Below are 26,208 nucleotides of genomic sequence, written 5' to 3' on the forward strand. Positions count from 1 at the left end.
TATTTGGTGCCTTTTCTAAGAAACAGGAGAGTTAGCCTTCAGATCCATCCTTAACTCCCCCTTGCCCTGTTTCCACCTTGCAGCAGCTGGCACTCCCGAGGTACCACGCTCTGCGGCTGAGGCTTTTGTGGAGGCAACAGGCCAGGCCCTGGCATGGACACTTGCTGGTGGGGGCTCAGATACACTGGGCTCTACAGGCAGCAATGCCCAGAAGAAGCGTCTCCAGCACAACAAGCATAAAACCCAGGGGACCAATGTGGTGCACCGTTCACCACGAGCCCTCTTCTGTCTCAGGCTGAACAACCCCATCCGCCGCGCTGCCATCAGCATTGTTGAATGGAAGCATCCTATTCTTACAAATTGGGAGAAATCTGACTCGGGGGTGGGTGGGAAGGACCTCTTTTTTTTACTTGGGGGAAGGAGGGAGAATAAATTCCTGTTTGTTGCCTTAACTGAATGTTCCCAGACCCTTTGATATCCTCATTCTTATGACCATCTTCGCCAACTGTGTGGCCTTAGGAGTCTATATCCCCTTCCCTGAGGATGACTCGAATGTCTCCAACCACAACTTGGTGAGTGCCTTTCCCAAACCCTTGGAGGGAAGGGTGGGGAGAGCATAGTGCAATGGCAGAGCACATATTCTGCATGCTGAAGGATGCAGTTAAAAGGATTTTGGACAGCTCGAGACCTCAGAAAATGGTTGTACTGAACTAGATGGGTAGGCCCAAGGTCTGAAACAGGAAGACAACATCACGTGAAGCCAGGAATATTGTCTCCAAGTTCTGCTTCCTTACTGTAACCCACCACATGCCACCTTCCGGCTAGAGATTCCCCAATCACACAGCTGCTCCTTATTTTTCTTCACCTTGTAGTCCAGTAAACTCCTTTGCCCTGGCCTCCTTCTTCCTTAATGATTCCACTTTTACATCTTGATTTCTGTCTGAGGCAACACGTTAATGCTAATTAAAACTATTATCTCTTAATGACCATTAATCCACCACCTGACTTGGGGCAGCTGAGGCAACAGGCTGCCCCCTGCCCCCTCATCCGCACAGCTTCCTAGTTCACTCTGATGCCACTGAAGCTCCCCTATAAATTTGAAGGCACCTGCTGATTGCAGCTGGGGTCAGGGCTGGAGTTTGATCTCAGCTTCCCTGGAGTAAATCCAGAATAATCCATTGACTGAAACTGGATGGGGGCCAGTTCCTGATCTCTCTTTCTCCCCTCTAGGGTAAATCCAGAAGTGCTTGTCACCAGTGAAGTCAGAGACAGAACTTGATCTCATTTCTCTGCCAGCCATTTTTTAAAGAATTAATTTTGCTACAGTTCACACAGTACATATACTGTACCACTGTGGGAGGGCTTTGTTGTTTACAATGGCAGGACAGAGTCTAGAGATTCTGTTCTCATTGAAGGAGAGGAGAACATTTATTGGTATAAAAGGAAAGAAGCAGAAGTAGTGCTAACTGCATCGTGTTTCTGGTTCTCTTACTAGTGGGTCTCAGTAAAGATGTGATAGGGATGGCCTATTGATCAGGTTTCCTGGGTTACGTGCTATAGCTCCACATATTTTTTTGTTTGTTTATCTTGAATTTTGCATGTCGTGAGTGACAAATGCACACTCCTGTTTTCTGGGGAGTGTGTGTACAAGTGGCCACACTTATTCCTGTAGTCATGTATATGTGTGATACTCCCAACTCTTTGCTCTCGCTCCTATTTCCTTGCCCACTCTGTAAGCTGCTTGTGCTGGTGTTGTACTGAGACAATGCTAATCCAGAGAAATTTTTGCCCATTTCCCTTGATGGAAATTTCCAGACTCTCTCTCTAGCGTAACTTTCCAGAACTGGAGCTTTCAAGTGGAGCACTTTGGGATTCTCCTGACTTTGGAGCATGTGACTGGTTTCACATCCCAATAAAGAAGCAGGAGAAGCTTGGAAGTATAATTTGGCATAGCTGCCAAGTTTTCCCTTTTCTCGCGAGGAAGCCTATTCAGCATAAGGGAAAATCCCTTTAAAAAAGGGATAACTTGGCAGCTATGTAATTTGGGCCTACTGGCCTTCTTCCTCCACAGGAGCAAGTGGAGTATGTTTTTCTCATCATATTTACGGTGGAGACTTTCCTCAAGATCCTTGCCTATGGACTGGTCATGCACCCCAGCGCCTACATCCGCAATGGCTGGAACCTTCTCGATTTTGTCATCGTTGTGGTGGGGTGAGTTTTTTCCGTGGCATAATGAGTGAGTGCAAATCACTTCTGCAGGTTGCCAAAAGTCCCAAGTATATTTCTCCAAATGGACTGCCTGGCAACAGAGAGAGGGGATATTCAGGGGCGGCTCGCCCATTGGCCCTAGTGGTGCAGGGCGCTGGGGCGCTGAGGGGCGCCCCAGCAAGTGTGGGAGCTGCGCGGCGGCCTCCCTTTCCCTCCTCCTGGACGCCCGCCAGCCGCGCCGCTCGGGGGAGAGAGGTAAACGAGCGGAGCAAGGGCACTAGGACCCTGTTCTGCTCTGCAGTGCTGGAGTCATCCCTCACCCCGGTGCTGTGTTTCATTGGTAGAGGTGACGTCACATGGCAGCAGCTCTACCAATGAAACGCAGCGTAGAGGCGATGGCGGGCCGGTCCCCGGTGGTTTGGTTTTTTTAAAGAGTGGGGGGGGGGCGAGGGATCCCTGCACCAGGGCGCCCGATGAGCTTAAGACGCTACTGGGGATATTTGGGGAAACTGCAGTAGTGCAGCTCTTCTGCAGCATCTTAATGCAAATAAGTCTGTATAAGCAAGCAATTATTAACAAAGTTGAGGAATTAGATCCAGGTCCTGAGAAAAGCCCTTGTATCTGTAAAATGTGTGCCAAAGGATGTGTCCTCTCTTACCACTGTGATGGGCAAAGCTGTAATGTCATCATTTTTTCAACCAAACAGTTAAAAGTACAGGAAGCCCTCTTGGGGGTCTGTACCTGGCAATGTTAGTAGGAAGGGAGAGGCCCAAGTCTTGTGTTTGAAGGGACTTGAAATAGTCAACTAGCCAACTAGTCAGTGCCCATAGCTAAATGCTTATGTCTTGAACATATGAGTAAATAGGCCATGCAGACATGACATCATATAAAGTAGAAGGGAACGAGCAGAGCAGCACTAAAATGCTGATGAGGCCTTAAAAAAAATTAAGCAAACTGATGTTGAAATGTGGAGAGCTGTGCTTAAGCCTAGAAAATGAGAAACTGAAATAGACATTCACCCATCCCTACCTGTGGAGGGAGCCTGCTAAGAGAGGAATGAGGCCTACTATGGTCCCTGGTCAGGACAAGGGTTGACACCTGGCACACTGGTGCCCCAAAGGGGAGTCTGGTGGGCATGAGGCAGGGGGAGGACATGGTATTAATTGTAAAAGCTCTCAAGCAAAAGAATCTCTGCACCACACCAAGCTGCCCATTTATGGAAGCCACCTGAAATGCCTTTCTCCAGATGCCTCTGCTGCCATAGGTGAAGCAGTTGGTGAACCAGAATGGACATGCTTGGTTGTGGCCCTCAGTCTGGGGAACATCCTCTCCAGAGAGTTCTGACTGCCACCTTCTTTGCTACCTTTTAGGTGCCAGTTGAAAACATTTTTCAATGTCTTTTTTATATAAATTAATTCTATTTCATTATAAATAAAATAAACCAAATGGGCAATTATCTTGGATATATGACCCAACAGAGATCATGTAGATAACACTTTATCCAAATTCACCATGACTCTTAGATACAGTACATTTAAGTTGCCTTATGCTGTTTTATTGTACAGTTTTAATGGTGTTTTTGTGTGATTGCTAATTACCCTGGAATCAAAAAGTATTGGGTGGTATATATACTTATAAAAATCAATAACACAAATAAAAGAGGACAATAGCCAGACCTCTTAATTCAGTGGGAGGGACTACACTTCACACATAGAAAGATCCAGGTTCAGAACTAGCCCCTCTGGTTGAAAGGATCAGGTCACAGAAGAGCCTGTCTTGCATTGGGCTTGGCAGACCAACTTCAAGGCAGTTTCCTACCCCCCCTGCCAGCCTGAGATCCTGCAGTACCTGAAGGTTTCTCTCCATCTGATAAAGATCCTGAAACTTGAGGTCCGCTCCAGAGACATGGCAAATCTGTTAAAAGGCTATGCCATCCCACCTGTTCATTTGCTTACAAATTAACCTATGACTGGTGTGGGGTATCTGTGGCCCTTCCGATATTGCCATGCTTGCTAGGGCTGATTGGAGTTTTAGTTTGGCAACATTTGGAGGGCCGAAGGTCCCCTACACATGGCCCATGCAATTCAGACTGCAATAGGTGCTATATACCAAGCCATCCACTGGGGAGGGGGATATTTCTCCCGGAGCTATAACCCTCAGCTCAGCCTTCTTTGCAGAAGACCCAGGTAAAAACCCCGCCACCATCATCAGGGCCATCAAGGACATTTTACCACCCAAAATGGCTGCACTTCATTATATTAAATGTGCGCCCCGGGACCTATTGCCATGGCGTGTCAGATGCTGGCATGGATCATGAGCCATCTGTTGAGCAGCAGTGTACAGCAGTAGACAGTGTTGGGCATGGACCAGGGAGAGCTGAATTCAGATTTCTTCTCTGTTTAGCGGTAAAGCTCACTGGGTAAGCCCAAGCCACTTTCTCACTATTTTGAGGATAAAATGCCCTGAGGATTCAAGTGTAATTCATCAGATATGTGGAGGCCAGCTACAGTATTGTTGCTCAGAGGAGAGCAAAAGGAATTCTGCACATACTAAGAAAAAATTGCCTTTATTATACCCCACATTTTAGAGCCCAGCTCTGGTGTTTTTTGGGGGGAAGGCTCAAGCATCTCCCCAGAGAATCCCCAAATCCTTAATTGCCTCTGGGATTAGGTTAAGGGGAATGGTCTTGAAAGCTTCTTCCACAGAGCACATTATTAAACTTTGGCTGACCATTCCAAATCGAGGAAATAACTGTCTAGGCCTCTTCATGGGACCGTTTGAAGGGGCAGGGGCAAGCTTCCAAAAAGTGAAGAAATGGAGCAGGGTTAGATTGGCCTGCAACATGTTTTGGCTTGCAACATGCAGTGGTGTGTGCCAATGGAACAGAAAAACACCAGACGGTTCTAGGTAGGGTTAGTCCCTTTATTAACAGTACAGTGCAGTTCCACAGCTTATAGATTACATGCAGTTCGTCTTCTTTCAGTGTTCCAACACAAGTATATTTATACTTCAAATTTTGCTGCCTCACTCTCACATGCTTAATTAGTGGCAGGTGCAGACAAACACACCCCAAAGCTAACCAGCACACCTAGCTTAACCCTTTCCTGTCCTTTTTCTTTGCATTCATAAACCCTTATACCGTACAATGACATACACACTTATATGTTGTGTGTGTGTGTAGGGCTGGGGCAGGTAGGGAAAAGATGGCTTCCATGTGGATCTTACAGCCTGAGGATCAATACTCTTGAGTCCTCATCTAATGAAGAACACCAATCTCTAGGATTAGATCAGAGGAGAGACTGACCACCCCCTCCTTAAGGTAGTTTTAAAAAGGATTAAAATATAGGCTTGGTCTATCAATGGCTGGCACCTCAACATTGTGTTTTATTTGTTGTAACCAGCTCTGGGACCATAAAATGGATATGATGATGATGATGATGATGAGAACAATAATACCCACCAGGGCATGCTTCACACTGTTAGTCCTAGAGAGTGAAGGCAATAAATTGGTCTATGGGTCTAGAAGCTAGTTTGTCATTCTTTTACCTGTGTTTGGGTGGGCTCTTCATGGGAAGAAAGGTCCCCTGCCTGTCTCATCATGATCCTGCCTTCCCCCCACAGTCTCTTCAGTGTCATCCTGGAACAAGTTTCCCACAAGCCTGGGGAGGCTCATCACATGAGTGGGAAGCCGGGTGGGTTTGATGTCAAAGCTCTGAGAGCCTTCCGTGTCCTGAGACCTCTGCGCCTCGTCTCTGGTGTCCCTAGTAAGCATCTTTCTCTTTTACACACAGGGCGCCTCTGGACTGGTGTTTAATTGTGGGTGAACTTTCTGCAACATGTTATTGACACAATAATAATACATCGGTGGTGAACTGATTGTGCTTTAGATTGCTTTGTGATGTCTCCCCAGTGCTATCCCATTATTGCTATCCAGAGGGGCTATTAGCACAACAAAAGGAGGACAAAAATAAACCAGAACATTTGGGGTATAAAAAGTTAAGGGATTTCAGCTGGAAGTTACTGGGCATGCACTGACTGGAAATGAAGCTGTGTGACCACCCCAGATGTTCCGCAGGTGCGAACAGTATTGAAAGTGGCATCACATGTGACTTCCCCAAAAGCATCAAGAGCGCAAATAATAATGATGTGCAAGAAAAAGGATGTCTGGAGCCCCCCCCCCCATGTTTCCTGGGGTAGTATCTGAAGAGAGAAGCCGATAACAATCAATGCACCATCCTTTGTGCTTACACGTTGCACTGCTTTGGGTCAGATTGAGATGCTGTTGAGTTGATGCTCTGAGCTGCATTCATAACCACACTGTACTGTATATGGTATTTCTGCTGCATCACATATCATGTGCCTAACTGTACATATGTATTGGTTTTGCTACTGCTGGCTGCATAGTGGCTGCACTTTGCTTTGCTTTGCCAGAGTAGCTTATTGAGCAGAGAGGTGCTGTACCATGTGTTGTTGCAGTGTTCTTGTGATGCCATATCCACATTGCATGGTGCACAGTTGCGCTGCTATACCACAGTGCAATAATGACCATCCACAGCAATTTTGGGGCATATGCTGCATAATGGTTACCTTATTGCACCTCACTACATGTCGTGGCATTAGCTTTATTTTTCACTTTATTTTGCCAAAATGTATGCTATCATTCTGCACTAGATCACAGCGCAGTTTATGCAGCTCATGTTTAATCTGCTACAATGCATCACAGGCATTGCACTGTATACAATCAGACCTGCGCATCGAGCTTCATGTTGGCTTGCATGCAGACACACAGTATGACCCAGAGCATACCACGTGCACAGATTTGCATGCTGTCTTGCTAGGCAGAACATTGACAATTACAGCCACTCTGCAAGTCTCCTTATAGTTCCCACAAACTGCATGCCTGCTGTGCAGGGCCACATTAAAGCACCACTTGCATTTTAGTTCATGCTTCCACATTGTATTACGTGTTATACACAGCAGCACACAGCCATATTCACCATGCTCAGCACTGCTGCTAACATATTGCACAATGGATAGCAGGAGCAGCTCCTTCAATGTGGTGTATGAAATTTGACCCAGAGACAAGTCACCTGCAAATGATTTAACTTCAAGTTCTCTACAAATGTTCATTGTGCTGTGAAGGAGGAATGCCTCTGCCCCTTCTGGCTGTATTCTGCTCCGGAGACTGAGCTCTCCACCTGCAGCCATGTGCCCCTGTATACATGGCCAGTTGTGATTGTGCTGCATGTTGCAGCATTGCTCATCATGCTTCTGCAAAGTTAACACCATGTTCTGAATCCTCTCCACCAACTAGGCCTGCACATTGTCTTGAACTCTATCATGAAAGCCATGGTGCCCCTCCTGCACATTGCGCTGCTTGTCCTTTTCGTCATCATCATCTATGCCATCATTGGCTTGGAGCTCTTTATCGGCCGCATGCACAAGACCTGCTTCATCGTTGGTTCAGGTATAGTTCTGCAAGTGTGGGGGGGGAGGTATGTATGTAGATAATTCTTGCCTCCAAAAATGTTAAATTTTAGGGAGAGAGACCAATCCAAGTGTGTGCAAATGAACTGCAGGGAATAATCCTACTCCTTCCTTCCAGAATGGGGAATAGCACTGCTGGGATGAATTTCTGAATTCAGTTTTCAGTGTGAGAGCTGCAGTTTTGAAGAATGTGAAAGGCTTCTCTTTCAAACATTTTTTCATACCTATTTGCAGCTATCTTTCATCATCTGCTGCTTTGTTGCTGCTATTATTATTACTACTGTATTATTATTATTATACACTTGAAAGAGCCTTTCACAATGTGATCAGGGACTACATTGTGACTTTGATGTGTTACAAGGAAATTGAATGGGAGAGGTTGAGAGCATAGCTGCCAAGTCTCCCATTTTTCGCGGGAAACCCCCATATTTTAAACCGTTTCCCGCTGGCAGCCCGGATTGGAAAAAATCCCGTAAATCCCCCAGATTTCCTACCTGCCAGGGAGGCTCCATTTTGGGTCCTGGAGCCGCCTGATTTCCGGTGCCCATACATGGGTAGCATGGCACCGGAAATCACTTCTATGCATGTCCGGCCATGCATAGAAGCAACTTCCGGTGCCGCATCGCTGCTGATCCCACATTTTTCAGTGGAAGACTTGGCAGCTATGGTTGAGAGACATCCCCACCCCACCCCGAGCCTTGCCTCACCACAAGGCAAGAACAGGGAGTCTTCGCTGCACATTATCAAAACCTCATTCCTTTGGGTTCAAAGCAGAAGGTGCCCGTGACTTCCCGCAGAGTCCCAGGCCTCCAACAAAGGAAAACAGGGAAAGTGTCAATACCAAATGTAGTAATTCACTGGTAAATGTATCTACATACTGGCTCAATGAGAAAGCTTTAGAAATCCATAAGAAATCACTAATTGTATCAGTCTCAGTTACAATGACATTTAGGACCCAGGGAAGTGAGATATAAGGGGAGGGGTTAGTGAGCCCACCATAATCCCTGAGATGTACAGTCATGTCTGTCTGCAAGACCTTCACAAGGAGTTTGTGCTGTGAAAGACTATATTTGATTGCTAGGCGCATTCCTGGATCTCAGGTTCTACCTGTGACCACACCTTTTCTGTGACATATCTATGATGTCTTGATGATGCTTCTGGAAATGTATTATGGGGAACTTTTAAAAACTGATGTAAGCATTTAAGTTTGTCATAGGTATGAGCTTTCGTGTGCATGCACACGAAAGCTCATACCTATGACAAACTTAGTTGGTCTCTAAGGTGCTACTGGAAGGATTTTTTTAATTTTTTGTTTCAACTATGTCAGGCCAACAGGGCTACCTACCTGTAACTGATGTAACCATTGTTCGGGGCTTTTGGCTGCTTCGTCTTTGTGGTGGTGGGAAGTCTTGCAACAATAAACATCAGGCCTACAGGCCGCTGTTTTGCTTCTATCTGCTGGCTGAAGTCTCTTGCTTGTGACCCCCGATCTGAACCTATGGGAGTCAAGGTTAGGCAATTGTGGGGTGCGCCAATGACTCCCTATTACACATGGAACTTCTCTTAGCTCAGTTGGATAGTGTGTGTTGCTGATAACGCCAAGGCCATGGGTTTGATCCCCATTCGGGCCACCTGCATATTCCTGCATTGCAGGGGGTTGGACTAGATGACCCTCAGAATTCCTTCCAACTATACAATTCTATGATTCTAACCCAAATAGCCAGTTTCATTTTCAGCAACATAAATGCATGACTAGATTTTAAAAGCTTTGTACTGATATGCTTAAATGCTTAAAAGTTAAAAGAATATCGAACTATCAAGTGATTTTTTGGTGGGTGGGTGTTTAAGTAGTCGGAGGTGGGGGTGTTGAAAATACAGGGCACATTTTGAGAGATATGCAGATGTTTGTGAAACATAGTTTGGTTCAGCACTAGAATGAACCTGTCACTCTTCTCCCTTTCCACCCCCCCCCAAATCTCTGCATCCCTTGCAGACCTGGAGGCTGAGGAGGACCCATCACCTTGTGCCTTCTCTGGGCATGGCCGGGAATGCTTGACGAACAATAGTGAGTGCCGTGGGAAGTGGGAAGGACCCAATGGTGGCATCACCAACTTCGACAACTTCTTTTTTGCCATGCTGACTGTCTTCCAGTGCATCACCATGGAAGGTTGGACCGATGTGCTCTACTGGGTGAGGCAGCTTCCTCCACTAGTGTAGGAGAGGGAAGCAGCACTGCCAATGGCACAGTCCATGTAATTTTCTGCTTATTGTCCCTCTCTCTACTCCAGATGCAGGATGCCATGGGTCACGAGCTGCCCTGGCTCTACTTTGTCAGCCTGGTCATCTTTGGCTCTTTCTTCGTGCTCAATCTGGTTTTGGGTGTGCTGAGTGGGTAAGTTGGATTTGGAGTGAGCACAGCATGTGCATCAGTTTGCCTGTGCATTTATGGGATGCCTTTGGGGACTGCTTCCTGTGCCTACATACATGTGGTAACTGGAAAGCTGGACAAATAGAGAGCATGTAACCATTCACACAAAATGGTTCCACCAGCATTCAGATGGGGAGGTGACTTCTGTGAAAGATCCAGAATCTGCCAAAGGTAGCATGGGTTGCATTTGTACTTTGTAATATCTGTTGAATTGATTTTGCTCATTTGCAGTATCAAATGGTTATATTTTAGTGGGAAAGATTCTCCACCGCCACCCACTTCCCACTGCTGCAGTCATTCTATGTTTCGTTTTTCATGGTAGCATGTAGTTTCACTTGCTTGCATGAATCATGGAGTTGTTATGATTCATTCATTGGGTGCTTAAGGTAATGTTAGCCCCACATGGGGTGTGAGGGGACAAATCCTTTTCCATGGGTTTACATGAGGCATAAGCAAAAATAGGAAGTAGGAAGTAGGAAGGACATAAAAGAAAACCAGAAATTATGTAATTATGATATTGTGTGATGTCTAAATTGAAAAACTATTGTTGGACAAACCAAAATCAGAAAACTTGGTTTGAAGTACTGTACAGTACTACCGTATATTTGTTAACTATGGTTTAGTGCAGGCATCCCCAAACTGCAGCCCTCCAGATGTTTTGGCCTACAACTCCCATGATCCCTAGCTAACATGACCAGTGGTCAGGGATGATGGGAATTGTAGTCCAAAACATCTGGAGGGCCAAAGTTTGGGGATGCCTGGTTTAGTGTGATACCTGAATTAAGAAACCATAGTTTACAATGGTTGCTTAACTTCTAAAGACACACCTAGTAGAAATGGGAGTGAAGTTATAAACCTGAGTACTGATAAAAATGGGAAATGGTAGCAGACCATTTCCAAACCATGACATCTCTTGTATAGTATACTATGGTTAGTGTGAACCATGTGAACCATGAGTTGGTATGATACCGTGTTTCTCCGAAAATAAGACACCGTCTTTATTGTCTTATTTTTTAATTACGCGTCCAGCCTCGCCTCTTCCTTGGCACCCTCCAGAACTGCACCTAGCACTATGTCTTATTTTCAGGGTATGGCTTATATTGTGCAAATGCTTAGAAATCCTGCTATGGCTTATTTTATGGGTATGTCTTATTTTAGGGGAAACAGGGTATGTTTTAGCCTAGCATATGCAAGTTAGTGTGTGCAATGATTGCTGACAGTTGATGTGGTCCAGGTTCTATGCCAGGGGTCAGCAACCTTTTTCAGCCGTGGGCCGGTCCACCGTCCCTCAGATCTTGTGGTGGGCCGGACTATATTGGGGGGGGGGAATGAACGAATTCCTTTGCCCCACAAATAACCCAGAGATGCATTTTAAATAAAAGGGCACATTCTACTCATGTAACACACTGATTCCCGGACCATCTGTGGGCCGGATTTAGAAGGCAATTGGGCCGCATCCAACCCACGGGCCTTAGGTTGCCTACCCATGTTCAATGCTGTACCCCGCCTCCACCCCGGCGAAGGGAGCAGAAGAAGCTAGTGGGTTGTGGATTTAGGGCCAGAATGACTGATGCCAGATGCCATGCAAAGGGAAGAGCCATTCTGCTGAGTTACCTACTTTGCAGGGCACTTTGACATACTGCATAATAGTAGTGGTGACTGATTTTTTTAGCAGGTGTGCACAGGGAAAGCATCACCCACTGTTGCCACTGCTGCAATAGCAGCAAGAGCTGCAGCACATTTCTTAGAGAGCAATATCTCCTTGGCAAGCCCCCCCCCCGGCTGCCGCCGCCCAGTGCTGCCTCTACTGCAGCCTTTTTGCAAACAGGAGGTGCTGCTGCTCTTTTCCAACTCTTGTTCCTGATATACCGGTAGATCTTTATTTCCCCATTGTTCCAGATGTAGATTTTCACTCACCCCTTCTTTCCTGGCCAGAGTGGAGGCACTATTTTGTGGTTCACTGCAGGTTCCAAAATGTCTTGAGGCAGCCTTGAGTGTGACACAAGCCATGCCCAAAGCATTAGACGTTATAATAGAGACCCCCTGTGTGGTATGGTGGTTAGAGTGTTGGGCTAAGACCTGGGAGAGACCTGGGCAATTCACTGTCACTCAGCCTAATCTACCTCACAGGTTTGGGATCCACAAATGGGAAAGTGCTGTTGTGCTCATGTCCTGCTGTGGAATCTCCATAAGCATCTGGTTGGCCTCTGTGAGAACAAAGTGCTGCCCTAGATGGGCCTTTGGTCTGATCTAGCAGGGCTCTCTTATGTCACCCCTGTGCCTTGTTATGGTTTTGCCTCTAGCTATGGATCTGTAGAGCAGAGCAGTGCAGAGCTAGCGTGTCAGGCAAGAATTCAGGCCTGACTCTCGTATGCCGTAGCCAGGAGTGCTACAGATTTCAGGAGTGGTTCAGAAGTGCCATAAACTGTCATAACCCCATGTCACAGGTTGACCATCTGTGGTGTATTTTCTGTTCGCTGTCTGCCTGTGACACACTGTTGCCTAGCTGAGGTGACCAGATCTGCGGGTAGCTGGTGTGTGGATGATCCTGACATTGGAGTGTCTGCATTATGTGTTTGTGGAGGTGGGTGGGAGCTCGTTCCCTGCTCTGGCTTTCTGATGTTTTGATTCAGCACTTTGTGTCCCTGAAGCACCCAGAGGGCTTTCCGGCTGTGCCAAACACATGACAACCAGCTGGATCAAAGGCTGTGCTACCGGCAGTCGGGTTTTGCACCAGTAGGTGTCTTTCGGCAGATGGCTAAGCTGGCCTGCGTTCAGCTAATATGACCCATTTCTCCCCACAGAGAATTTTCCAAGGAGCGAGAGAAGGCAAAGGCCCGGGGTGACTTCCAAAAGTTACGGGAGAAGCAGCAGATGGAGGAAGACCTGAAGGGCTATTTGGATTGGATCACGCAGGCCGAAGACATAGAGCCTGACGAGGAAGGGGACGAGGCGGACGAGAAGCACACTCGTAAGGGCTCCGCCTGCCACCTGCTGCCAGTTTCCTAGCCCTGCTTTGCCCGAGAACAGTGCCCTGCTGAAGGAGGGGGCAGTTTAGTCAGTGGCCTGGATGCTACCATCTGGGCCTTGTGGCAGCTCTGGGTGAGGGGATTAGAGAGGAATCAATCCAAGCAGCAGCGACGCAAGATTAGTGAGAACCTGAGCAAACTGGCAGCTGGGGAAGGGATCCTTCTTGTGGAGAGGAGGGAGGGGAGTCAGATGCTGTGTGCCGACTGGGGCAAGCAGGTGGACTCTGGCAGTCAGGGACACGACTGGATGGCAGGAACAGAACAGAAGGGCAGGGCAGGCCAATCCCTCTGTCTCTTTATTTTTCTCCCTCTGCCTTTTGCTGAGGGAAGGGATACAGGGTTGTGCTCTTTCCTTCAGCAATGCCCAGAATCGGCCAATTAGTAGCATGCTTTTACTTGTGTGTACCCTTCCCCATGGCTATAATTTGCAGCGAGGGGAAATGGAAGAGAGTTCCAAGGGTAAAACCCCTGGCACTGAGTTAATTAGTTCATTGGGACCTCATTAGTTACTTTGGGGTCGCTGAGCAAGTGGTAAGAGCAACTAAGGTCAGCATTGTGAGTAGACAGAGATTTATGAGTCTCCTATTCAGTCAGCTGAGGACAAATTTGGAGAATCTTGGTCCTTTCACCCTTCTGCATTTCCAACCAGCCCCGGCGCTTCCATTAAGGCGAACTAGGCCACGGCTTAGGGCGCCAAAATGGAGGGGGCGCTGACCAGGCCGCCCACCACCGCCCGCCGGTGCTGCCTCAGGCTGCTATCCGGAGGCGCGCGGGGAGCGCGGGCCTGGGGCCGCCTCCTCTGAACAGCTGAAAGGCGGGCAAGGCGGCCCCAGGCTCGCGCTCCTGGCGAGAAGTTCCGGAGGTGCGCGGGGAGCGGCAGAGAAGCCACAGCGGCAGAAGGGCGAGCTGGGCCCGCCAGCCAGCATGATCAGCAGGGTCTTGCAGGCTGCAGCGGGGCAGAGAGCGGGAGGAGGCAGCCCCGCCCCCAGGCTTGCGCTCCCAGCGATCCCCGTGCCTCCGGAGCTTCGCGCAGGGAGCGGCAGCCTGGGGCCGCCCCAACTGAACAGCTGAGAGGCGCAGCAAGGCGGCCCCAAGCTCACGCTCCGGGCGTGAAGCTCCGGAGGTGTGCAGGGGGAGCGTGAGCCTGGGGCCAGCTCGCTGCACCTCTCAGCTGTTCAGTTGAGGCGGCCTCAGCCTCCCACTCCCCACGCAAAGCTCCGCAGGCGTGCTGGGGCGTGCGTGCGTCATGACATGAAAGTGTTTTGCTTAGGGCTCAAAAAGCCCTAGCACCGCGCATGTTTCCAACTACCCTCTCAGAAACGGAGGCAACTTGAGGAGTCCCAGTGTGCTCCAACTAGGGGCTTATCCACACTTACCTTTAGCCCTGCTCTTTCCAGGCACAGGCTTCCTTGTGAAAACCTGCTCTTTAAAGCTGAAGCATGACAAACAGCGATGCGGGTTTTCAGCAGATTGCTGTTGACTCCAATTCAGCAGTAAAGAGTGGGTTTTCACAGGGAGAGCTCTGGAGCAAGAAAGAGAGAGAGAGAGAGAGCTCAGACACAGAGCTTTAAAGCACGAACCTGTTGTAATTAAGGCAAAGTATATATCAGGGCTGTTTTAGCCAGAACTCACAGGAACTTAGTTCCGGCACCTCTCAGGTGGGTGCCATTGCCATTATAAGAAAACAAGGAAGGCATTCATGATGAGTTCCAGCACTTTTTTTCCTAGAAAAATAGCATTGGTATCTGTAATGAAAATAATCACAAGTGTTTCCCCTGCTTACCACTGCCTCCATCCCCCCTCCTTTGTTGTTTCCTTATATCTGTTTTAGACAGAGCTACGGTATATAAATAGATAAATGATGGAAAAGTGCTCTAGCGAAAATTTACTTTTTTAAAATTAAAAATGACATGTTGCCTTTTCAATCAGCACCATTTTAGTGCCCCGTTTTTCTCCGCTGATCTGTTAATTAGCACTAAAACACTTTTTAGTAAACTACTAAGAATTTGTTCAACACTACTTTAAAATAAAGTTTTTGATCAGTTTCAACATTTGCACTGAAATATGATGAAAAATATGGTATCGGATTGTACCTTCATAAAGGTCCATGGCTGTGTCACACCCACTTGTTTGGATGGAGCTTAGTGGGATGTACATCCCCAGAAAACACAGTGTCAGCTGAAGTGTGGAAAGTGCAAGTCTGCCGCTGTAGCTTTCATTAATAGGAAGTGCAAATCAGGGGTGGAGGAGCCTTTGCTTCTTGGCAACTTGACATAAGAAGAAGGAATCTGAAGAGAGCGAGAGAAACATGTCCACTTTTCTCCATCATCTTTGTTATGTAACTCACATCAGTTTGTTATTCTTCATTCATTTACTCCTTTCCCTAAATTATTTCCTTTCCCATTCATCCCTCCATCCTGTCATTCATCCCTGCCTTGCTTATGGAAGGCGTGACTGTGGCAGACTTGACGGAGAAGAAGAAGAAGAGATGGTTCAGATACAGCAGTCACTCCACTGACACCCACAGTAATGTCCTCCTTTTCTTCCATAAGTAGCCATGTTTCATTCTCTTTAAGAGCTAAGCCAGGCATCCCCAAACTTTGGCCCTCCAGATGTTTTGGACTACAATTCCCATCATCCCTGACCACTGGTCCTCTTAGCTAGGGATCATGGGAGTTGTAGGCCAAAACATCTGGAGGGGATGCCTGAGCTAAGCAGAAAAATATTTATTCAAAATGTATCATATATTTCTGTCCAATTCCCCACCTATGCTTCATCCACAGCCTACTTTGATTTCATTCGTATTTTCTTTTTATATTACATCCATCTTCATGCTTAAGCTGGAGACAGGTTTTTGTCTTCCAGAAAGTTGAATGCAGATTGAAAATGCTTGATGTGGTTACACATTTCCTGATTTTTGCCTCTTGGTAAGCAGGTTTTTGAATTGTTTCGAACACCTGCAAAACTTGTTTTATAAGAGGTGGCAGTATGTGTACACCATTGGAAGAGAAGCATTTTTCAAACTACTACTTACTTTTTTTAAAAAAATGTTTTTGTATTTAGCCTTAGAAGTACATTTGGGAACACAAAAAAAAGAATTTCTTGTGTTGGGCTGAGCTAATGTTGTGGGATGTTTGTCTCAGAGATGGACTTGCTCCTCCCTCTGGTCTGCATTATGCTGCTCCCAGTGGACAACTGTTGGCAGGTGCCATTTTGTTTTTCCTATAATTCCCTTGGAATAATGTCACATGATGACATGCATCACTCACAAGGGTATTATGGGGAAAGCAAAATGGTGGCCCCAGCCAATGGCAACTGGGAATTTCAGCACCACTTTCACTGCAACAGAGGTGGTAGCCATGGAAACAAAAGGCAATTTGCTTTATTTCATTAATTCAGCCAAAACTTTTAACTTTTCAAACTTTCAGCCTACTCTTATGATGACTGTGACCAATGTCACATTCATGACTCCGAAGGGAAGTCAGTGTTGTGGTTTTAATGCCAGGCAGTGGGCCTGGATAATGATAAGAAATGGTGCAGAGAGGGCTTTGTGCTGTTTTTGAAAATCTCACTTGCTTTTCTCTCTCCCCAGCCAGTCTCCCTGCTAGTGAAACCACCTCAGTGAATACGGAGAATGTTGGGGAGGAAGAACATCACCACAACAATTGCTGTGATGTGTGTTTGTGAGTTTGTGAGTTTCCTTAGTTAAAGGGAGGAAGGGCAGAATGGATTAGTACAGTAATGTTACATTTTCAGTTTCTTTGGGTCGGGGTTGACTCACAGGGGAGTTTACAAAAAGAAACACAAAATTACATAACATAGTAACAAACAAAAACAGTACCCCCTCACAAACAATTTTAAAGGCCATAGATTGTTTAATTAACCAAAGACCTAGGAAAAGAGTCTTTGCCTGGCGCCTAAAGATATATAATGATGACACTGGGGAAAGCATTCCACAAATGGGGAGCCACTGCAGAAAAGGTCTGCTCTCATGTTGCCACCCTCTGGATTTTCTGTGGAGGCACACAAAGAAAGGCCTCTGGTGATGATTGCAGGGGCTGGGTCACTTCATATGGGGAGAGATGGTCCTTGAGGTATTGTGGTCCTGAGCTTTGTGGGTTAAAAAACAGCACTTTGAATTGACCCCAGAAACTCTCAGCCAGTGCAGTCAGGCCAGGAAGCGCTGGTCCGGGGCCCGTCTGAACAGCTGAGAGGCGCAGCGCGGCGGCCCCAGGCTCGCGCTCCCCGTGTGCCTCTGGAGCTTCGCGCGGGGAGCAGGAGCCTGGGGCCTCCTCCTCCATGCCTCTCAGTTTTTGAGCGGCTTCAGGCCGCTCTCCGGAGGCACGCAGGGAGCACAAGCCTGGGGCCGCCTCCTCCGCGCCTCTCAGCTCCCCGCGCGCCCCTCCTGCCCGCCTCACTCACGGGGGGCGCCAGAGGGATCTTGGCACCAGGGCGCCAGATATGGTTAAGATGGCCCTGTTGCTACAGTTTGTTGTTTACCACAGTGTGTTCTCTCCTTTCAGGCAAGAGTGCTTTGTAATGGTGCCCAAATCAGCACTGAAGGGCAAGTCTGTCTTGCCAAGAATGTGGCAGTGGCTGGAACCGGCCTAAGGCATTTTTAGGCCCTTAAGTTAAACATGACCCACTTCCTTTTACCCCTGTGACTTAATACGGCACAATTTATCAGTGCTCTTCAGCAGGTTATAATCATTTTAGTAGGATTTGCACACGAGAAAGTCCAAGTGGATTGGGTCCCATATGTTGCATCTCGCTGGGAGGAATTCAAAATAATGCTAAGCAGATTACTCTGTCAGTGCAAGCATTCCTGCTTGCCTGGTGGAATAATCTGCCCTCTTGTCCCCCTGTACACTCTTCTGGGGGTTATCCTGATCTCTGCTGGAGCCAATTTGGCGGGGAGGAGGGAGGGATGGGGGGAGGTGAGGGGAAGAAAAGCAGAACCCTTGCAGTGGAAAATATGCTTTCTCAGGCAAGTGCCTCCCCTTGCCTCATAGTAGGGGCACCCCGGCAGCTGAACATGAGAAAATAATTGCTAGGGTAGGGCAGAATAGTTGGGCTGTCCCAACTCTTGATTATTGCTCTAACCTCTGTGCACCATGGATTAACCCAGTGGTTACCAGAAGGTCAGATTCCAGCCCAGATCATAAAACTGAGCAACTGCGGTAAAGCTGAGCAAACTTTAGAAGGTGATTCTTCTAGCGACAGTTTATATTTACTATTTGATAGTAGAAACAGAAAAAGATAGGCTATTTTTTAGTGTTCTTGCCTGCAATCTTTTCTTGGCATGAAGATGCAATGATGGGAGACTTTTTCCATCTGCTTCATTTCTGCCTGTCTGGTTGCAGTTAAAGGTGTAGCATAAAGGCTAGCAAAATAAATCAATAAATAAAAAACGGGGGGGGGGGGGTGCCACCTGGCAACCCTAATTTGGGTTTGGGGTATCTGTGAAATATGAAATGCTGACAGTGTCTGTGAACTTCCTCTAAGAACTGCTGCCCCTCTATCCTTGATCAGTTTGTGATTACTCAGCTTTCAACTGCAACTGAGAGCTGTGTTTAATTTTCTTGTTGAATTTCTCCTGTCTTCCACAGAGGGAAGCTCTCCAAGACCAAATTTGGGTGAGTAGGATGAAAGCTGCCTTCCCCTCTGCCCAGTGCTCTCCTGCTCTCTGGCTCTCATCAGTGATGTCTGTCCCCCCCCCCATCCTCCTTCTGCTGCAGCCGCCGAGTGCGACGCACCAACCGTCTCTTCCGGAAGAAATGTCGCCTGGCTGTCAAATCTGTCTCTTTCTACTGGATGGTCCTGATCCTTGTCTTTCTCAACACTCTCACAATTGCCTCTGAGCATTACAATCAGCCCGATTGGCTCACACAAATCCAAGGTAGGGTTGCAAGACACAGGGAATGTAGACAAGCGCCAGCAAGGGAGCATTGTCCAGGAGTTAGCGCAGAGCAGGGAGAGCCTCTAAGGCCCATCTGCACTATGCATTTAAAGCAGTATCATGCCACTTTAAACAGCCAGAGTTCACAGGGAAGGGGGATTGACTGTTAAACCACTCTGGAAATTGTACCGTACCTCTGTGACAGGGGTCGCCTAACAACTCTCCGCACTCTTAACAAACTACAGTTCCCAGGATTCTTTGGAGCACCATGACTGTTTAAAGTGGATAATGTATAGTATGGATGTGGCCTAAGAGGGTAGCTTAGTGATTGTGGTCAGGACTGAGAAGCAGGAACATGGTTTTGAATTAAATTTTAATATACAATTGGCTGAGGTTGGAGGGGGGGGTGTTCCCTACCTTCCCCAACTATGGATTTGGGGGGGAAAAACAAAATTCAGTTGTTCCTCTTCTCTTAAACAAAACCACACACTGGTTTAGAAATCATTGACTGCCATCTACTGTTCTTGCTCTGTAGCAGGAGTGGCCGAACCATGATCCTCAAGGTGTTTAACTTCCATCTAGCTTTCTCCATAATCCAGCGCATGTTTGCAATTTGGTCTCTGGTTCCTCTACCCCTTCGAAATCCAGCTTGCGCTTCTGGGAGTTCTCGGTCCACATACTGCCTAAGCCGGCCTTGTAGAATTTTGAGCATAACCTTGCTAGTGTGTGAAATAAGTGCAATTGTGCGGTAGTTGGAGCATTCTTTGACAGTTCTATTTGCAAGTAAAAGAAAAACATGTCCAAGCCATAAGAAACACAGATATTCAGATGCTTTACATTCCTCTCTTTAGATTTATGCACACCAAGTATGCAATATGTAACTGCATATGTTTGTATGCTATGCATTGCCTGCCCTGAGCACATGTGCTTCATAACTGGGAATCCTAACCGACACCAGCTTTGATATGGAGCATGACCACTCGCACATCTGTGTGGATTTCCTGCCTCTGGACTGATATCTGGGGAACAAATGAGATGGTCCCTGAGGATATTGAAATTGCCCATACTCGAGCTGATATGCATGAATTGTTTGGAAATGCATAAGTCCTACAGCTGCTTGGTCAGTCTAGTTTGCAGGTTACCAGTTGACCATCCCTTGTTTTGAACTTGTAGGCTTGCTGAAAAATACTTGGGCAGCTGATCTCATCCCCATCCGTTCCAAAGTGCCTTGTATATGTGAGCTACTATGTAGAGAAGGATCAACAGGGAAGTGCAGAAGATGATCAAATGGAGAGCTGAGGGATCTCCATTTACTCCTCTCTGCCCTGCCACTTTCATCCAGCTCAAAACATTTTGAGTCTTCATCATATTATTCCCATTTTGCAGATGGAAACTGTGAAAAAGCGTCTGTCTTCCAGTCTGCCTGATACCCAGTGTACTGTGTGGCACTTAATTAACATTGAGGACTAGGAGCGTAAGGCTGCCCCATATACCTGTTGTTGACCCTCTACCCTTTCTCCCCACAGCTTATGCTAACAAAGTACTGTTATCGCTGTTCACCATGGAGATGCTGTTGAAGATGTACAGCCTGGGACTGCAGGCCTATTTCGTCAGCTTCTTCAACCGCTTTGATTGTTTTGTGGTATGTGGTGGAATCCTGGAGACTGTCTTGGTAGAGTTTGAGATCATGCAACCTCTTGGAATCTCTGTGCTTCGCTGTGTCCGCCTCTTACGGATCTTCAAAGTCACCAGGTCAGGTGGTGGTCCTAGTCATGGGTGATTGGGTGGCATTGCTTAGGGCTGGGGCATGCACTCAGGGTTAGCTTAATTCAAGGTGGTTGCCTGCTAGAAAATCCAGGTTGATTTCCTTATGACTTGAAGATATGTTACTATAGAACCCTAGGCAGGTGGTCAGTATGTATTTATTGCACTTATATTCGCCTCTTCCCTCAGAAGCTAAGATCAATTTACATCTGCTTGGAGTGCAGCTCCCATTGTCCCTTGACTATTGGCCATACTAGCAGGGCCTGGTGAGAGTTGGAGGCCAGCGAGGCCAGTTTCCCCATCCCTATTCTAGTGGTGCTGGTTCTTACCTGTGAGTCGGAGTGCCCCAAGTCCCTTGACCCATTTCTCCATCCCTGGCTTGCTTTCCAGGCACTGGGCCTCGCTGAGCAACCTCGTGGCCTCCTTGCTGAACTCCATGAAGTCCATTGCGTCCTTGCTGCTCCTGCTTTTCCTCTTCATCATCATCTTCTCATTGCTGGGCATGCAGCTTTTTGGGGGCAAGTTCAACTTTGATGAGACCCAGACCAAGCGCAGTACTTTTGACACTTTCCCCCAGGCCTTGCTCACAGTCTTCCAGGTAAAAGCATGTGTGGGGTACAAGTGGGGTGGCTGGGACCAGCCTTCGACAGGTTTGGGTGCTTGTTTGGGACTGGACTATGTAAGGGACAAATGGTTGAAGCCCCTTATTTCCCACTTGGATCCCAATCCTGTCAGCTTTCCCATCCTATTATTATTATTATTATTATTATTATTATTATTATTTCAAAAAAGAGAACATTCAAGAGGGAGGCAATGGCAATAGCTGTCAATGCAGCTTCCCATGACTCATGGGTGATCTTAGGAGCAGCTCAGGTGTGTCCTTGAAACAGGCTTAAGGAACAGTGCAAGGGAGCAGCATGAGCCCTTCAATAATTGAAGGGTTGTTGACCCTGGTGCACAAAAGAAAAAAGAGCTTAAAGTTCCATGGAATCACATGTTACAGTTTTAATGGGTATCCATTACAGAATGAGAGGCAAAACTAGTGTGCCCACATTGGCTCTGTGACCAATTCCATATAAAGAAGGAGCAGGTGGGTAGGCTGCCCTGCGCCAACCTGGGCTTTTAACCCTATTCACTTCTGCACCTCAATTCTATTTTTTCCTGGCTGGGACTCCAAAATGGGAAATAAATCCCACCAGAAGTAAAACAGTTGGGGTGTAGTGGTTTCACAGCACAGAGAGAGAGAGAGAGAGAGAGAGAGAGGGAGAGAGAGAGAGAATGAGACTATCTTCTCCTTTCAATCTACATTAAGCTTTCAATTCTTGCCCTCAGATCTGGGTGCCATAATCACTTCTAATTTAGCTGACCCTAAAATTCTAACAATGCAGGCCTTGGTTTGCCCCACCTCACCACCACAATTATAATAATATTAATTATACATTCTGTGGGAGAAGCAACACAAAACTGTGACTGGTCCTAGTTTTCTGGGGGTTATAAGTGTTGATAGGAAAAGAAAGACATGTATGGTGTCATGAATTTAGACTTTGTGTTCTCAGTTTATAATCACAGTCTTTTGAAAGCCCTAGGCTGCCAATTTACCACCTGTAGCTGATAAGAGCACTTTAACAAAGTGCACACCTAAAACTGGCAGGTTCAATTTTGGTTTTGTACACAGTAACCAGGTACAAGAGAATATTTGATTTCATCTTCTATTTTTATTACTAAACAAATGCTTCTAATAACACATGAATATCAAAATATAAAGCATACCCACTAGGATAAGCAACAATAGTTCTGAAACATTTCTTACCATATTACAGAGGCTAGGTATTGAGATTTCAGTAGTTGAAAATAGGATACCATATTCTAAGATCCAAGTTCTTATCAGCTCCTTTAGTCAATTTAGGGGCTATAAGCAAGAGAGATTCAGATGGTAGGAAGCTGATATATACAAAGATCGGCTCATGTTTATACTGTTTCTGAATATTTTATTACGGCATGTTATATTTTAAGCTCACAATCTGAACTATCTCATAGTCCCTAAATATTTCCAAGAATTTAACATAAGCGATGACTGGTTTGTTCACAGTTATCCTAATTTGCTTGCACAAAATTTACTTGGTGGTTAGATGAAGGGTTCGTCCACACTTCTGTTTATCCCATGCCTAGAAAGCATATGAGTCCGAGTGGTTTTCTCCTTGCCCTGCTTCCTTTCCTAGGGAAAACTCACTCTTTAACTCGGAGCAAATGTCAGTCTGGGGAAAACTTGAATTGCTGTTTGCTCCAACTGAGCACCAGGAGTGGTTTTCCTTGGGGGAAAGCAGCAAGACGAGAAAGTATGAGCAAGCCTTGGGTCTGGTCTTTATTAAGCACATATTCTGATTTGTTTACGGGATGATTATAGGATAATGAGTATTCATCTTGCATTCATCTGGAGTGTCACCAAGTTCCCCATTCGCACCACAAGGAACACTGCTGTAGAGTTGAGTGTTGTGCGAATTACATTATTTATTACCTCTAATTGATTTTATTATTGTTTTGTTTTAAATTGCATTGTAATAAATGTATTGGGATAAGTGTATTGGCGGGCAGCATGTAAGTACTTTAAATAAGTAGTTAACATTTAATTGTGGAACAATCTTAATTATATTTGCTGTTCCCTTTGCTCATGCCACAGATCCTGACAGGCGAGGACTGGAATGCAGTAATGTATGATGGGATCATGGCCTATGGCGGCCCCTATTTCCCAGGTATGCTGGTCTGTGTCTATTTCATCATCCTCTTCATTTGCGGCAACTGTATCCTTTGATTGTTCAGTTGGCAGTGAAGATTAACGGACCTTAAGTCCAAGACGATTGATGCTAGGCTGCTAGATTGCTGGTGAGAAATTGCTGAGTTGGGCCCCCAAATTTAATTCAGGTCCTCACCTTTCCAGACCCTAAAGTTAGAAATCAAGCTGACCTTCCCATGGTTACATTAGGATGGAGTAGTGGTTGCTACTGCAGTGGTTAAATAGGGATCGGGTACAGGACAGGTAGCAGGAGTAAGGGCACTTGCATCTGTGAATGCTGGGATACATGGTTTATTGGGCAGCATATATTCTCTTTAAATGCTTATAAAACTGCAGGTGAGGAGCATCATCTAAAAAGATACATTCTCACTTCCCTCACACACAAATGCCTCTCCTAAGATCATGCTGACTAGGATACACTAGTGCATAAACAAACAGCAAATACGGTAATAGTACACAACTTATTTCAGAACTATTGCGTTTACAGTTTATATAGATTTGATTGCTAGAATGAGCAAATAAAACTCGTGTGATTAATCTGTTCACATGTCTTTAACTGTGGCACAGCCCTCATCCTGAGGGAGTGTTGGGTCGGGGGGGGGGGTTATTACCCCATTGCATCAGGTTACATTTTTCTGAACTTTCAACCCCAGATATTCTGCTCAACGTCTTCTTGGCCATTGCTGTGGACAATCTGGCAGATGGTGACAACATCAATACCTCCAAGGAGGTGGAACACAAGGAAAAGTGAGAAGTGTAATCTAAAGGGGGGGGCGTGGGGGCAGGTTGGAGAAGAGAGTGAACTGACCAAATGTTGTTCAGTTTCTAGCTTTGTTTTTATTTGTATTGTTTTTAAATTGCTCGTTGTAAGGCTTCCTTCTGATGATTTTGTTCTGAGAAGAAGTCCACTTCCCACTTGCGTCCTCCTCCCCATTTTAGATTGCAGATCCAAGGCAGAATCTAGATTTTCCTTTCTATCCTTTTTTTATAACTCTCATCTTTCCCCCTCTTCCCTGCCACAATTCAGAGAGGCACCAGCAGAGGGGGAGCAGAGCAATGAGAAAGAAGAAGAGAAAAATGTGAAGGTGAGAACTGAAACCCTGACCTTCATTTCTGACCTTGTTGCTTCTGGAGATAGAAGTAGTCCTTCCACAGATCAGTAGGCAGCAATTCCACATGAGTAATAGATATATAACTTTCTGTTTATTATCACTGTCTAAGGCTCTGGTCCATGGGGTCACGAAGAGTCAGACACGACTGAACGTCTAAACGACAACAAAAAGGCAGCTTTTGCCATCCAGATGTCCTCCTGAGGTTTTGGTCTACAACTTCCATCAGCCTTAGCCTGCTGATTTCTATGTATCTTTATGGCCTAGTTCACTAACAGAACGATCCAAATTCTGCCCAGGGAGCAGCAATTGAAACCCTGCTGGCCAGTGGCCAAATCTAAAACAGATAACGCCCAGCACCTCCTCCCCTGTCCAGTACAAGCCAGAATGGATTCTGCACGGTGCTGGCCAGGGCAGAAGGGGTTTTGTTTCAGATTTTGCTGTGCCACAGGTATAGCCCCTGGTAGCCTGCTAAAGACCCATTTGGAGCATTTCCACAATCTGCCACTGGTGGGAGCTTCCTACCCTACTGAGTACCAAAAGTCACCATCTGCAGAAGGTCATTGGCACTTTATTTTTATTTTTTTAAACATAATTTTTATTGATTTTACAAATTACAAAGGACGGTACATACATAAACACCTTTTCCACCTCCTTCCCACCCCCCTCCATGGGTCCTCCCCTGCCACAGAAGTATCCCACGTAGGTGAACAGTCAGAGATGGTCCATTTTATGCTTGGATTTCTGTCCTCCTCCCCCTCCCCTGTCCCTAAAGCCCCCTCCTGCCACCAGGGAGCTCCAGTAAACCAGGGCAGTACGCAGGAGGTCATCCATCCAACCATCTATTATCATACAAAAAAAAAGGAGTAAAAATAGAAAAAAGAGAAAAAAGAGAAGAAAAAAATAACAAAAAAGAAAAAAGACAATACAAAACATAAAAAATCTTTCTTTCATTCATAATTATTAAACCATATTTTGTGGGCTTCCCCACCCTCCCCCCTTCCCCGGTTTTCATCCCTTTTTTATCATCTTCAACAGTTTCTTATTTTATAAAAATACACCTTTATACCTTATACTACTTATAAAATTGATTATTATCCTTTTCACCTAATATCCAAATCACTAAAAAATCAAACTCCCATTTTTTCTTCCCGTGCCTAATTTTTACCCCCTCTATAAGCCTCCATATTTTCACATTTTTCCAAACTCAATTCACTTTTAAAGCTATAACTATTCCCAATCTAACCTTACATCCCCGATTACCGGCTCCACCCCCCCAACCCAGCAAATTCTATAATCAGCAGACCAGTTATAATCCTGTTAATCCATCCTTATAATCACAACTTCACTTTCCCTTCACCCCACCCCCTGTTTACAACCTTTTGCCATCCAGGCCTCCATACAAGACCCCTGAGTTTCTTCTCTTCTCTGCATATTTTTTCCCTCTTCCCTGTGGGCATTCTGAAATTCCAATACCAATCGTGCCCCCCTCG

At 46.2% G+C, this 26,208-nt stretch overlaps 1 protein-coding gene across 2 annotated transcripts in view; it reads left to right on the top strand.

Annotated features, from left to right (window-relative positions):
* Positions 1-448: 448 nt before the first annotated feature.
* The window catches only part of CACNA1F (calcium voltage-gated channel subunit alpha1 F), a 63,334-nt gene continuing 37,574 nt past the window's right edge, over positions 449-26,208 (top strand). For both annotated transcript variants that reach the window (XM_035140541.3, XM_088658430.1), the window contains exons 1-16: positions 449-572; positions 2,072-2,211; positions 5,830-5,972; positions 7,523-7,675; positions 9,689-9,885; positions 9,984-10,087; positions 12,928-13,094; positions 15,601-15,678; positions 16,745-16,835; positions 18,762-18,788; positions 18,891-19,051; positions 20,578-20,803; positions 21,206-21,413; positions 23,493-23,613; positions 24,260-24,353; positions 24,634-24,691. In XM_035140541.3, the coding sequence (XP_034996432.3) occupies positions 489-572; positions 2,072-2,211; positions 5,830-5,972; positions 7,523-7,675; positions 9,689-9,885; positions 9,984-10,087; positions 12,928-13,094; positions 15,601-15,678; positions 16,745-16,835; positions 18,762-18,788; positions 18,891-19,051; positions 20,578-20,803; positions 21,206-21,413; positions 23,493-23,613; positions 24,260-24,353; positions 24,634-24,691 (2,052 nt within the window). In that variant the 5' untranslated portion in view covers positions 449-488. The remainder of the gene's footprint in view (positions 573-2,071; positions 2,212-5,829; positions 5,973-7,522; positions 7,676-9,688; positions 9,886-9,983; positions 10,088-12,927; positions 13,095-15,600; positions 15,679-16,744; positions 16,836-18,761; positions 18,789-18,890; positions 19,052-20,577; positions 20,804-21,205; positions 21,414-23,492; positions 23,614-24,259; positions 24,354-24,633; positions 24,692-26,208) is intronic.

This window comes from Zootoca vivipara, chromosome 15, assembly GCF_965207765.1.
Source record: "Zootoca vivipara chromosome 15, rZooViv2.hap1.1, whole genome shotgun sequence".
Taxonomy (NCBI): Eukaryota; Metazoa; Chordata; class Lepidosauria; order Squamata; family Lacertidae; genus Zootoca; species Zootoca vivipara.